The 13,982-nt window shown below is 36.8% G+C and overlaps 1 protein-coding gene across 2 annotated transcripts; it reads left to right on the plus strand.

Moving 5' to 3' along the window:
- The first annotated feature begins 764 nt into the window (after window positions 1-764).
- On the plus strand, window positions 765-9,987 carry apbb1 (amyloid beta (A4) precursor protein-binding, family B, member 1 (Fe65)). Of its 2 annotated transcripts, XM_030152727.1 has the most exons (15): window positions 765-899; window positions 1,530-2,194; window positions 3,081-3,286; window positions 3,369-3,434; window positions 3,682-3,758; window positions 4,435-4,501; window positions 4,660-4,806; window positions 5,280-5,407; window positions 5,921-5,926; window positions 6,093-6,207; window positions 6,298-6,382; window positions 6,477-6,557; window positions 6,675-6,790; window positions 6,900-7,076; window positions 7,759-9,987. In XM_030152727.1, the coding sequence occupies exons 2-15, from the start codon at window positions 1,552-1,554 to the stop codon at window positions 7,912-7,914; spliced, it is 2,070 nt and encodes a 689-aa protein (XP_030008587.1). In that variant the 5' UTR covers window positions 765-899; window positions 1,530-1,551; the 3' UTR covers window positions 7,915-9,987. The 2 variants fall into 2 exon arrangements, with proteins under 2 accessions (XP_030008587.1, XP_030008588.1); XM_030152728.1 differs by lacking the exon at window positions 5,921-5,926 and having other exon boundaries at window positions 7,759-7,914.
- The last annotated feature ends 3,995 nt before the right edge of the window (window positions 9,988-13,982 follow it).

Consider the following 13,982-nt stretch of genomic DNA (forward strand, 5'->3'; position numbering starts at 1 on the left):
ATCATTTCTGTGCCTCCACTCCACCAGCTTGCTCGTTTGTGCTGTATCACAAGTTGAAGCCAAAATCAAGAATGACTAACAGGCCTACAAATGTATGTATTTATATATAAGTATATTAAAAAGGAAAAAATATGGACTACTTGAATGTGTGGGTGCAGTGTTGGATCGTTTATAAGTTGTGTAAAATATAAATCCATATGTTGGTATTATATTGAACATATGGTTTACTTTAACACTTCATTTGGCTGTTGATGTCACTAAACTTTTCATATTTTAGTATATAGTTAAATAATTAGCGAAACCAGGCGGCTGTAAAATGAATGAGAATGATAAGAACTTGATCACTTGTACTATATGTACACTGAGGAAAACATTCTCCAGCATGAGTGTCCAACCTCTGTTTACCTCAAAAACAACAAAAATAAAATCTGATTTTTTTTCCCCCACAATCTCATATATTAGTTGACAATGTGGCCTTTTGTGCCTTAATTTGAGTTTCTTCTCTTAATATTTTGTTTTTAAAATGTGTTAGTTGTTCCATGTGTTTGTGAGTGCGATGATATAAATACAGCTGCATTCACGGACCGTATGTTTTATAATTGTCTTACAGATGACATTTACTCGACAGAACTAAAAATGCGGAGGATTACGCCCATAATTTCCTAAATAAATTAAGATAGTGAGTTTTTTTTTTTTTTTTTTTTTTTTTCTTTTTGAGTGGTAGCTGTGGGCTCTTACCGTGACGTGGACCCATGACGCAGGTTCGCCCTCCATCACTAGTCGAGCCCACTGACAGAAAACACCACCTAGAAACGGAGCAGGCCCTCACGATCTGCGGAAATATGTAGTTATCTCACATAATTCGACATATCTCGAAAACAGGGGGTTTGGTGGAGCTGGTGAGTAGAAATCTTTGATATATGCGCGAAAAATCTGTGTCTTCACATTTGTTCTGCATTATCTATTTGCATACTTTAGCTAGCTAGCTTAGGAGCAAATGTTAGCTTAGCCAAGATGACGACGGTAAGGATGGTGAAAACTGCCCGTTCTTTCCAGCTGCGGGGATGGCAGCTGAAAAAAACACCGTATTATCAATTGCAGAATACTTATAGAACGTTTTTTAGCTACTAGTTGACCAGTGAAATGTATGGTAATGCACTGAGCTCCTGTATCATATCGTAGATGGCTAAAAATCTGAAGTACAAGAGGTCGTGTTGGCAAATGGAAGGTAAAGCTATCGAAGTACGTTTGATACTAGTCCCAAAAATCCGACAGTGAAAGTAGCAGTGATAATGCGCGACTTGTGATGTGCTAATAAGAAACTAACTTCATTGCCTGTTCGAAATGTTGATATTTTCCCATTTTAATCTCTGTTTACTGATAAATGTGACATTGTATGTAGTGATACTCAGTAATAGTCGCTGGATTTTAATGACTCGAATGTAGAAATGACACATTTCTGTGTATGTTGAATCGTTAGCCTGTTAGCTAGCGTGCTAATGCTAACCATCTGAATCTGTCTCCATTAGAGCTGTTATATGGAACGATAACATGGGTGGCCATGAAGACGAAGACATGCCATATATTGCGAGCAAACAAAAGCAAGATGAAGAGTTAAAAAATAAACTCAACGATAGCAGCCATTGGTGTGATCAGGAATCCACTGGCAACAATGCTAAGTGGGTCAAGGAAGGCCAGAACCAGCTGCGGAAAGTAGCCGAGAACCAGCAGGACCAGGATCATAACTGCAATATCAGCCAAAATGGCAACAAGGAGGATTTCGCTCCCCAGAACACCACTCAGGAAGAACAACAGGGAAACGAAGAACAGACCAAGTCTCCTAAAATAGCAATGACCCCTGGTCTCAATCAGGAGGAGTCCAAGAACATCCTTAATGAGCCACTTCTCATTGACACTCTGGAGTCCACAGAAGAGAAAGAGAATAAGAGGGAAGAAGATGATAAGGAGAAGGAAGAAAAATCAGAGGAAGATGAAGAGACATCAGGGGTTACCAGAGGAGAAAAAGTGGCAGAAGCGCAGAGTAATGCAGAGTCCCACCGAGAGGGCAGTGTTGTGGGGAGGAATGCCTGCCTCCTCTTCTCCAACATGAATGGGACACCTGTTGATGAAGAGACCAGCTGGTCAGCCCTGTCTCAGGACAACACAGGAGACAGCTCTCCAAATGGCAACAGAGGTACAAGAGTTTATCATCTTTAAGCCATGCTGTTATACTAAGATACAACATCATTAACTCAGTAAATTGGTGGATGAGGTATTTACATTTAATTCGGGTACCAGTGTAGAAATACTTTAAAGGAAAGAAGGTAATAAAGAATAATCATACGCAGTAATAGAGTAATTACAGTAAACTCAATGGAAACAGTTCACTACACATATGGAAAATTATATTTTGTGTTGTGTAAAAAATTATTTCACCATTTGTGTATGATCTGTCAACTAAGAAAACACTACCAGGTTAGAGTTCTCCAAAATTTATGTGGGCTATTGTCAAAAGAGTTGGATAATAATGAGTGCAACATTAGAGACTGCATGTTAGTATTCAGAGGCTGAAGCATGCTGTGATTAACTAATAAGTAAACCTCAAGGCTTGGGGGTATTGAGAGTTCAGTCTAGGATTATCAGTATGCTAAATTGTGTATTTATTATTGTTCAACAGTAAAGGTTAATATTATTCATAAGAAAAACAGATTTAGATTATAAAATAATAGTAATGATGACACTACATTTACCCACACATTACATTTCACACCTGAAATACTTTCATTAGAGATTTTAGTGTAAGGTGGTAATTTTTATTACATATTAGTGCCTGTCATATATCTAGATAACTACTCATGTCCTGGACAGTGTTCACTAGGAAAGTGTGAGAATCATATATATATGTGTGTGTGTGTGCATATATATATATATATATATATATATATATATATATATATATATATATATACTCATTTATACATTTTATTCAGTCTCTGTTTGTTTTTTCAGCTTTCTTTTTACACACCAGCAAGACACTATGAGCCATATTCTCTTTGTGTCTTTACCTTTTTGCTTCTCAGAGTCCTTCTGGGATTCCAGTGCTTTTGAGACGGACACAGACCTGCCCTCAGGATGGATGAGAGTTCGAGACACATCAGGCACATACTACTGGCATATCCCCACAGGCACCACACAGTGGGAGCCTCCTTCACCCCTGGGTAAAGTGGGCGACTCTATAATGTCCTCCAGTATGTCCCTGGAGACAACACCCTGTGAGGAGCCTGAGGTAGGATCCAGAATATGATTTACTCACATTGAACCACAGGCAGGTGAGTCAGTAGAAACTAATGCTATGTTGCATTTGGCAGGAGTCTTGGACTCACCTTTCCAATACAGATGAAGGCACTGGTGAAGGGGAAGGGGAACTATGGAAGGTGAGTCTGAGGAAGAATGTAATAACTTGTGTAGATATTGATTCAACTTGAATGAAAATGTCCGATGCAAACCTGCTTACACATCTTGAAGTTTATTCGTTGATACTAGTGTTTATGATAAGAAAATATTGGCTAATGACACAGGCTGTTAATTTTATTCAACATTACATTGGTGTTCTACACACAACACTTGTTCAGCTATATTTTTATTGTAAAAGATCTTTTTTTTTTTTTAAACTGCACACAGGAGGGAGAAGTCGCATCGGATCAAAGTCTGAAGGAGTTTGAGGGAGCAACTCTACGCTATGCATCCATTAACCTGAAGTATGTGGTGTTTGTTAAAGAAGGTTGTTTATAAATAGTTAATTTCAGTCTTTCCCACAGATTTGGATACCAATAAAAACTGACCAATATGTAAAGCTCTTTTGCTTCATGTAGAAAACTTAACCACCCAGTTATGTAACTGTAATGTATCCTAGTATTCCACATTGATATTTTACTGTTGTTTAATTAAAATGTTTTACAGACAGCATTGCATCATGGGTTATATGTACCATTAATATTGCTTGGCTGTTATATTATAGTGGTTGTTAAGAGTCTGACAGCACTAAAAGTGTTCATTTAGTCTATTTTAACCTGCAAGAATGTGTATAATGTGTTGCTTTGTTGCCACTGATAAAATTAAGTCATGATGATTAAGGTGGTGAAGAATTACAGCACTCAGTGAGCCAGCTGGTGGCTACAGATGCCCAATGTGCAGTAATTCTTGTTTTACAGAGATGCTTTACTGAAGCAGCGCAAATCACAACATTAGAGATCTTTTATGTTATTATAAGAAGTTTAAAAATGTTTTCAGCTCATTATGGGGCGAGACAAATTTTACAATCGTAGGCTGCCAAAGTTTAGGTAATTAATGGGAAATGATGCATTTTATCTTTTCAACAGTTTTTTTTTTTTTTTTTTGTGCTTCAGTATTTTTTTTCTTTCTCTGTCATTATAGCTACAATTGCTCCCAGTCTGAAGAAGAGGAAAAGCTCGCTCCACTGTCTACAGGGTTAGAAACCAAGGTAAATGAGTCTTTCCAAGCTCCATACATTAAGCGCAAATTAGGCAGAATGTTAGGGTTGGTGGCTGGTTCTCAATTTCAAAGGATAAATTCCCCTTTGATTGTCCTTTCTCAGTGCAGCCATATTCCCCACTAATAAGTTTCATTTGTTGTTTTTAGTGTTTTGCAGTGCGTTCCCTCGGCTGGGTGGAGATGTCTGAGGAGGACATGGCTCCAGGCAAGAGCAGCGTTGCTGTCAACAATTGCATCAGGCAGCTTTCTTATCACAAACACAACATTCATGACACTGCTGGTATCTGGGGAGAGGTGAGAGGATTTCATTTGACCTCAGAGACACATGGCTACACCTTCTGTAATGTCTACTTTAATTGTGGAAAAAATTTTAAAAAAAAGAGACACATTCATTTATATCCATCTGTTACAGTGTCTAGGCCACAAAACAATTTAGTAGACTTGTGGTTTAATATGATTTATTCACTTAGAAATGTGAACAGCAAAATATATTTTTTAGCTGTTTTAGAATCCTTATTGAAAAATTGCTTTGTTTGATTTTGTATGAGATTCACAGAAACTTAGCACAACGGTAGGAGTTTATATGTAACAAACTTCTTGAGATAAATGTGCCTAATGATAAACCACAAATGTCTCAAAAGAGAGAAGTGTTTTGTTCCAGGCCATTTATACTGAGTATGAATAGAATAGAATAGAATAGAATCTTTATTTGTCACATGACACTGACAAAGACAATGATATATACATTGTTTGTGTTTTTTTATCAGGGTAAGGATATGCTGATGGTCCTGGAGAATGACACCATGAATCTGATTGACCCTTTGGGCCAGACACTGCTTCACACTCAGCCAATAGGCAGCATCCGTGTTTGGGGTGTTGGTAGAGACAATGGCAGGTTAGTATCCTTCCACAAGTGACAAGAAACACAAAAGAAACCAAATCTACACCAGGTTTTGAACATGTGATTTATTCATATTTTAAATACATGGTCTAAAGCATTTTTTCCTTCACATTAAAGTACAAAACCTCAATTTTATAAATGTTATATTTTTCTTACAAAGGAGCACTGTAGAAGGAAAAAAGAAAGGAAAGAAAAAAGAAAGCAATTGAACTTTTAAGTAACAACCAGAATTTTTCTACAAGATAAAAGTCATTTTAATTTCAGACATTATTCAATATATTACCGGTTTTCTGTATCTGACTATAAAAGCTCATTCCTGCTGTAAACCACAGCCTTTTTGACATATTTATGACTCATTACAGTGTATTCCTTGTACACTACTGCCCTCTGCTGGATTGTAAAAGTTACTGCAGCAGTCCTGATTTTCCTGTTGATGCCTGTCTCTGCATTGGTGTCTTCTAATATGCAGTTTTTTTTCTTTCATGCTGCATTTTCCATCATGAACAGGGAAAGGTATTCTTAACTGATTCATGTCTGTTGTGTAAATGTATTGTCTTGTACAGTTGTTTGTTTATGTGTAAAAATTTACTGTATTTGTGTTAAAATGGCTCACATGTGTGACCTAAATCATATTTCAATATATGACTGTTCTCTTTATTTCATATGATTTAATTCATAGGGATTTTGCTTATGTGGCTCGAGACAACCTGACTCAAGTTCTCAAGTGTCATGTTTTCCGCTGTGATTCACCTGCCAAGAACATTGCCACCAGTTTACATGAGATGTGCTCAAAGGTAAGATGTTATCATCAATTTAGAATATTACTGCTCTGTTTTTTTTGTTTCTTTGTCATTGTAACATGTCATTGATCAAATCTGACACAGATAATGAATGAAAGAAAGGCATCCAAGCCGGGGGCGAGTAGGTTCAACTCCGATCCCAATAAACCTATGGTCATCCCTATTGAAGGTAAAGCACAAAACTTCATGTCTTTGAACATTTTACCAGCACTTTTATTCACAGCATGAAATCAGGTCACGTAACACAACCTCTTTCTCAACAGAGTTTCCTGCTCCAAAAAATGAACTTTTCCAGCGCTTCCATGTTTATTACCTTGGTTGTGAACCTGTGGCAAAGCCAGTGGGTAAGAAATGACAGAAAACATATTATACTGTACTTATTGGGTCTTGGGCATTCTCTGCAGTAGTGCTCTATGTGATGTGATATGTTGTGTGTGTAATGTGCCTTTTGCATTTCTCAGGAATGGATGTAATCAATGAAGCAGTAGCAGCTGCAATGGACGGCAAAGACAAAAGTGACTGGACTCCTGTCTCCGTGAATATCGCACCAGCCACACTAACAATACTATCAAGACAGGTAACGGAAAACAAACCGAACATGGTCTAACTTTCTGAGATAGAAGGAAGTAAAAGAGTATAAAGTGTTAAAACACCTTTTGTTCTGTTGTTAATTGTACCAACTCCAGGATGAGGAGGTGCTGTCAGAGTGCAGGGTGCGTTTTCTGTCTTTCATGGGTGTGGGGAAAGATGTTCACACCTTTGCTTTCATCATGGCGGAGGGACCACGAGACTTCACCTGTCATATGTTTTGGTGCGAACCCAATGCTGCCAGTCTGAGTGAAGCTGTACAGGCTGCCTGTATGGTGAGTTGGAATTCAATATGTACAATTACAGATGATTTATGGTTAATTTCTGATGAAGAGACAGTAGTGGCTTTTCCATTGGACATGCGCAAAACTTTACCGGTATTTACCAAATGTCAAAAAAACAGTGGTGCATAATGTCGGTTTTTCCATTAAATCATAAATGCGATGATTTGTTTGTTATCGCGAGATGACATGAGAAGACATGAGAATGTAAATATCACGTAGATTTTCAGATATATTCATTATTATTATATATTACCCCTCTGTCCCGTTCTAAATTAAAAAATGATTCGGTTTCCTGGTGTGTCCACACATACCGCGCCATGTTTCTTTTAAAACTCTTCTTTTCTTGTTGTAACGTCCGTCAACATCCAGGCTTTTTTATTCAAGTGACTGTAGTTGCGGAAAAAGGTCTTTCCATTGCAGTTTTGTGTGATATACCAATTGCACTATCCCTGAAAGACCACCTCTTGTCAGCGCAAAAACTTCTAATTTAAGTTATATTTGCGCAATTTGAGGATCAATGGAAAAGCGGTTGCCAGTGCTTGATAAAGGCATTATTATTATTATTATTATTATTATTTGTGGGGGGGTTTTCTTCCCTGTTTCAAAGCTTGGCCCAAATAGACTGTTGTCTAGAAATAGAATATAAATGCTTTGTGTGTTGTAATTTCTACAGCTTCGATACCAGAAATGTCTGGATGCACGTCCGCCGAGCCTCGCCTCCTGCCTGCCCACTCCCCCTGCTGATTCTGTGGCTCGACGGGTCAAGAAGGGGGTCCAGAGTCTGCTGGGCAGCTTTAAGAGCTACAGGTCAGGCTCTCAATCTCCTTGAGCTGAAGCGAAGATGATCCACAGTCCATTAAACACAAAGCCCATCACAACAACCCCTTCTCACTCTCACTCATGTCTCCTCATCATTCTGCCACACTTTCGCCTTATGACTGTCTCACATGTCTGGTCGGTAGTGTAAGTGTGTGTGTGGAGTAGTTCCTGTGAAAAAGTGTGACTGAAAAGATTACATGAATTTCCTTTTGGCTTTCACTCAATGCAATTATTTTCAAATGTCATCTCCAAACAGATGAAACCCTTGCATCCATGGTTTTTGTGCTGGGATTCTTTCTGTGAGTCTTTAACTATTTTTGTGTTTTAACAGAAACAATGCTATGAATGTTGGATAATGGATGTAATATATTTTACATGCAGATGCTAGAGTTTGCTTGAAAAGATGTTGCTAGATTCTCACAGAAATGGTCTTGTTCTCTTTCGCACCTTTGCAGTTCTCATACTCTTAACACTCCTCCTTTTCTACTGTCTAAAGAGGTACTGTAATGCAGTCGTCAGTTGGTGTCAAGTATCATAATATTGATTTTCTGAAATATCATCGCACCTTTCTCCTCACCACCTTAGATTGTACGCGCTGTAGGCGCCTCGTTAGTTTGCCACGTAGTTATGTGTGCTCAACCCACCCAAACAATGTATTTTAGTCTTCCAAAGAACTATATGGTCATCTCTCACCGAGTGAGCAACCACTGATTTGAGTGTGGTGTGTTTCTCATTAATTCTGCATGAACATTTGCAAGTTCAGTGCTAGTGTGCAATAATCAGATGTTCCTCTATGGTGTGATAATGATGGCTGCCATATGATTATCTGTTCATTTTAATGAGAGAGTCTGGCCTGGTTGGGTGCGAGGCAAATGGAACAACAGAGCCATGTTGACAATTAATATGTTGTTATAGAAATTATAGTAATAAAAAATTCAAACTCTGGGTTTTCACACAGCCGTTTACCACCAACAACTACTGAATAGTACTGTAGAACCTCACCACAAGCTGCATGTTTTAGCTTAGACTTATCGCTGCTCACGGCAGTTTAATGCTAACGACCCATCAATGTATCCTGTAAATTGAGTATCCGTGCTTCTGTATGGTGAGAGGAGGCTGGAGTTGATGTGTTGTTTCGTGTTCATAGGCATGTCACTCTAGTTCGTGTTGGTATTTATCATCAGCTAGCAGTAGAAAGTTAGACTTCCTGTCCGTTCCTCCAGACTGAAAAGACAGCAGGTTAATGTTTGTATTTACAGTTTGTGTATATCAGAAACCTACAGATGATTTCTCCAGTGGTTTACGTTTTTATTTTATCCTCGCCACATGTTTTGATGTGTGTGGACCCTGGCCACTCCGAGTAATGTATTTTTTATTATTTCCACACACTAAAATGTACACAGTTAAGATGATTTTTCTCATTAGCCTGTTAGATTTACTTTTTATAAAGATGAAACTAATTAGACAACTTGTACTTTATCTTTGTGAGTCTGTCAGTGATCAATACTGTATGTAGCACAATAGTAATAGTCATCTCTAATGTCAAAGATGCAGTTGGTAAGACTTTTTGTTATGGTGACCTCTGTAGGGTACTCATTAGCTACGTATGGCTGAACTCGGGTCAACTTGCTCAACATCCTCAGGCAAACTGACCTCACTACAGAAAAAAACAGATGTGCCTACAGGCAGAACTGCACCAGAATGCATCCACTCAGTCCACTAAATACAATATTTTGCAAAGGCTCATGTACTGTAGATTACAAGTGTGCATTTTAAAACACTATTGCTTGTTTTGTGTTTGTAAAAGATAATGAAAACTCTTACCGACTGCTTCTTTTTATGTGTATTGTATCAACACTAATGAAAACTAGACTACATTGACTCATTCTACTGCCTTGTCACTCATGTGTCACTTGGGATTATTGTGCTTTTTCTCCTTCAAAGATTGCTGTGTCCGGTGGCAACACTAAAGCCAGATGAGTTAAACATTAGCAGATTAATTTATTTCTGTTCATGTAAATTAGGTGTATAAAATGTATGTATATAAAAGTCACTGCACAATAAATGTGAAGATATAATGGTGTGTCGTGTGGTCTTTTGATACCTTAATGACCTGCTGTGGTTTGCTGTTTTTTTTGGAATGTGTGAAGCCATGTGAATCTGGAGATTAGTTTTCAAAGGCCACTTCTGGATCCTGTAACGTGAAAATGTCTCCTTTGGTTTCTGCTTGTAGAGGCATAGAAATGTTTCATTTTCTATCAATGGTTTGATCTGACATCCCAGGTTTTTCCATTAAAATGTAAAAGAAGCCACATACAACCTGTCTGGTCCTTTTGCATATGTATTAAACCTGCTGACGCTGGTTTTACTGCATGTATTGACAGTCTTGCTTCAGCATTTGAACAAAAGATGCAAAAAAAACCCCGAAACCCTCACCTGTTCAGCTCATATCTGCATTGCTGCCCCCACCTGGTGAGTTCAAAAGGCTGAGATCTGGCTGGTTATTGTTTCCATAAGAGATGGGTTTGGAGATGAAAGCTGAGTGTAAAGTGGAATCCACAGCAGACGCAGACTGGTAATAATGGGATCCACATTTTGATGGATATGAGGCCTGCCCTGCCAGCGGGATCCGGGAGCAGTCGGACAGATCAAGGCCCTGGCTATAATCGCTTCCTTTTGAAGAGAATACTGACTGACTTTTGTTCATACAGATTAAACACTAAAGTCTACTGGACTGGGTTGGTCCTGTTGAATAGGAGGAGTTTGAAAGCAGAAACGTGTATTAATTACAGCAACTTAGACTATAAATTTGTCTTGGTTGCATAATTTAGAGCATCTCTTAACCAATACTGCTTTCTTTTTAAGCATGTGCTACATACCTCATTAAGATGCAGGACTAACAGGTGTCCACTACCATCAGACACTGATGATGCATTTTTTTATTTTATTTTATTGAACTGATTAAAAAAGTTATTTTCCCCCTGACAATCAATAAAGTTAATCTGTATCTGAACGTGTACATGGACAACACTGTATATAAAAATGTCATACCTATATCTTGGAGGACTTGATTTTAAAAATATTATCAGGACTAAACTGTTCATATCAGTCACTAATAACTGTCACAATAATTGTCAAATCAATATACAGTCGTGGAAAAAGATATTAGACCACCCTTGTTTTCTTCAGTTTCTTGTTCATTTTAATGTCTGGTACAACTAAAGGTACATTTGTTTGGACAAATATAATGATAACAACAAAAATAGCTCATAAGAGTTTAATTTCAGAGCTGATATCTAGACATTTTCCATGTTTTCTTGATAATAACCAAAATCACTTCAGTTCTTACATCAATACCTATGGCACTGCACTGACAAAAACAGTGTTTTTAGGCATTCCGTGTTTTCTTTTCTGTTTTAGTCACACGATACACACAGGAGTTAATACTGGATTGCATAACCATTGTTTTTGATGACTTGATGGTCAAATATTTTTTTCCGCAACTGTTTCTTATTTTCTTTTCTCAGTAAGAGTAGAAGAAAGTCCACATTTACTTTTATTTTAAAATGATGATTTATGGTCAGAACATGACAAATATTTCAGAGATTTTGTGGTAGAACATTTAAAATTATAATTACAATTACAATTTAAAAAAAAAAAAAAAATGCCAACAATGAGCAAAATTAAGTAGAAGCAAACTCTGAAGCATGGCGTAAGCATAGATGACAGTATAAAACAAAATGAAGAATGAAGACAAAATCAAAATGATAACACTGATATTTGTCACAATATAAAAAAAGATTTTGCAGCCCAGCAATGAAACATCCCATAATTATTGTTTTATTTCATATATGTATTGTACTGTATATGTTATTCTTTTGTCTTTTTTTATTGTGTCATGTAACTGCTTTTCATACTGTCTGTTATGGTTAAATAAATCAAATTACATACAGTATAGAATACATACACAGGCATAATGAGCAGATTCAACTAAAACTATATAAGAATAGAATAGAATAGAATAGAATAGAATAGAATAGAATAGAATAGAATAGAATAGAATAGAATAGAATAGAATAGAATAGACTTCATTATTATTGTGTATACAATGAAATTAGGAGTGCAGCTCTAGTCAGTGCAGCAATATTAACAAAACACCACTACTACAGAAATAAGAATAGAGCAAATATAAAATTACAAAAACTGAATATAAGATAAGAAAACATAACAAAAATTTAAGATAAGAAAACATAACAAAAATTTTACAATCTAGCAAGGCAACATAAGAATAGAGCTTAGTAAAATAAAAATAAAAATAGACACAATATGAATTGGCACAATTTACATATTAATGGTATGTGACAGTATATCTATCTATCTATCTATCTATCTATCTATCTATCTATCTATCTATCTATCTATCTATCTATCTATCTATCTATCTATCTATCTATCTATCTATCTATCTATCTATCTATCTATCTATCTATCTATCTATCTATCTATCTATCTATCTATCTATTTTTTTTTGTTTAGTTTATTTCAAATATACAACAAAACAAAGTAATCTTTCTTAGTCCTTAGAAATAAAACAGATAGTAAGAAATCATGGAGAGAAAAAAACATACATACAAATGAAAGCAAAGTATGACTTCATTTGCACATTCAGAAAGGAGTGGGAGGAAGTATAACTTACAATATATGAAAACTCAAGTCCTTTAGATCTCTTATGAGTAATATTAACAGTATGTATAACCCATGAAAATCTATGAAACAGTATGTATATCTGTATCTATTAACAGTATTTGTCTGTAAAAACAGTATGTAAATCCATGTAACTGACCATTGTATAGTTTATATCAATAGAATGAAATGTCCTATTTGTTATTATACTATATATTATACTGTTACTCTAACATGTTTTGTTGTTTTAAATCTTACAACAGTCTTGTTTGTAATGGGTTATAAATGGGACATATATACAACCACCTTTGCCCTGAATGCCTTTGTCGCGTCTGTATTCTGACGCCCGTCATTGTGTGTCTGCGTATCTCTGCAGCTAGATTTATGCACTCTGAATTCACTGGGTGTCAATCACAATTTACACAGGTCTGCCCATGAAGAAACTAATCACATTTATAATTATTCCTATAGCCTAATTATGCATTTGGCATTTGTTTAATGGAGATTTATTTTGAGTAATGAAAGTGTAGTCTTGTGGAACATTGCCTTTCCTCTCGTGTGGAGGGGAGGACTTCTCTCCCCTCTGCTGTGCTCTTCAATCTAATCACCAATCTCACAGTAGATGAAAGGAGATGGTACAAGCAGTGTCTTAAACCAGGTATCAGTGTTGGAGAGAGAGCTGCTGGAAACACCCATAGGGCACAACCTTTTCTGTCAATATCACACAAATGCACTTCTTTGTACAAGAAAAAAGAGATCCAATGCATCCTGTGTAGCCTTTATTTCAACTTTCTTGTTCTTTTCTCTTTTTTTGTGTTTGTTTTATTGTTTCTTTTTTTTGTTTTGTTTTGTTTGTTTTGCCCATCTCTGGTTTCTGCAGATATTTCTGATTCATGGTAATCAGAGGAGACACAGTAGAGCTTGGGTCAGGGCCACAGCAAATCAAATATGGCCACAGGAGGCGTGTGACGGCACAGAGTTGGATCAACTACAAAGGGAAACCAAATGGAGAGGATATTATTTTATTCTAACTCTACAGGACCTGCTATGAGAGAACAACTCCAACATGAACAGTCGCTTAAAATCCACAATAAAAGAAGACACAGTAAAAAAAAAACACAGAATAACTGATGGTGCAGAATAAAACATAGACAATACAGATGCGACACACAATGTTGGTAAAGTCTCTATTAATTCCCTGAGCTGTTCATTTGGGGATTAAGAGGTCTAATCTCAAAATGTTCAGTAATTCATTCTATCCCAAATAACACAGTGATTGCTTTGCCAGTGGGAGCAGCCAGCAGCCCACTGGTGTCTGGATAATCATTTCTCCAGTGGTCCTCCAGCGATTCCAGCAGCTCAGCGGTAGTTCAGTAACAGTTCAGTACACACACT

The sequence above is a fragment of the Sphaeramia orbicularis genome, chromosome 13 (assembly GCF_902148855.1).
Source record: "Sphaeramia orbicularis chromosome 13, fSphaOr1.1, whole genome shotgun sequence".
NCBI classification, from domain to species: domain Eukaryota; kingdom Metazoa; phylum Chordata; class Actinopteri; order Kurtiformes; family Apogonidae; genus Sphaeramia; species Sphaeramia orbicularis.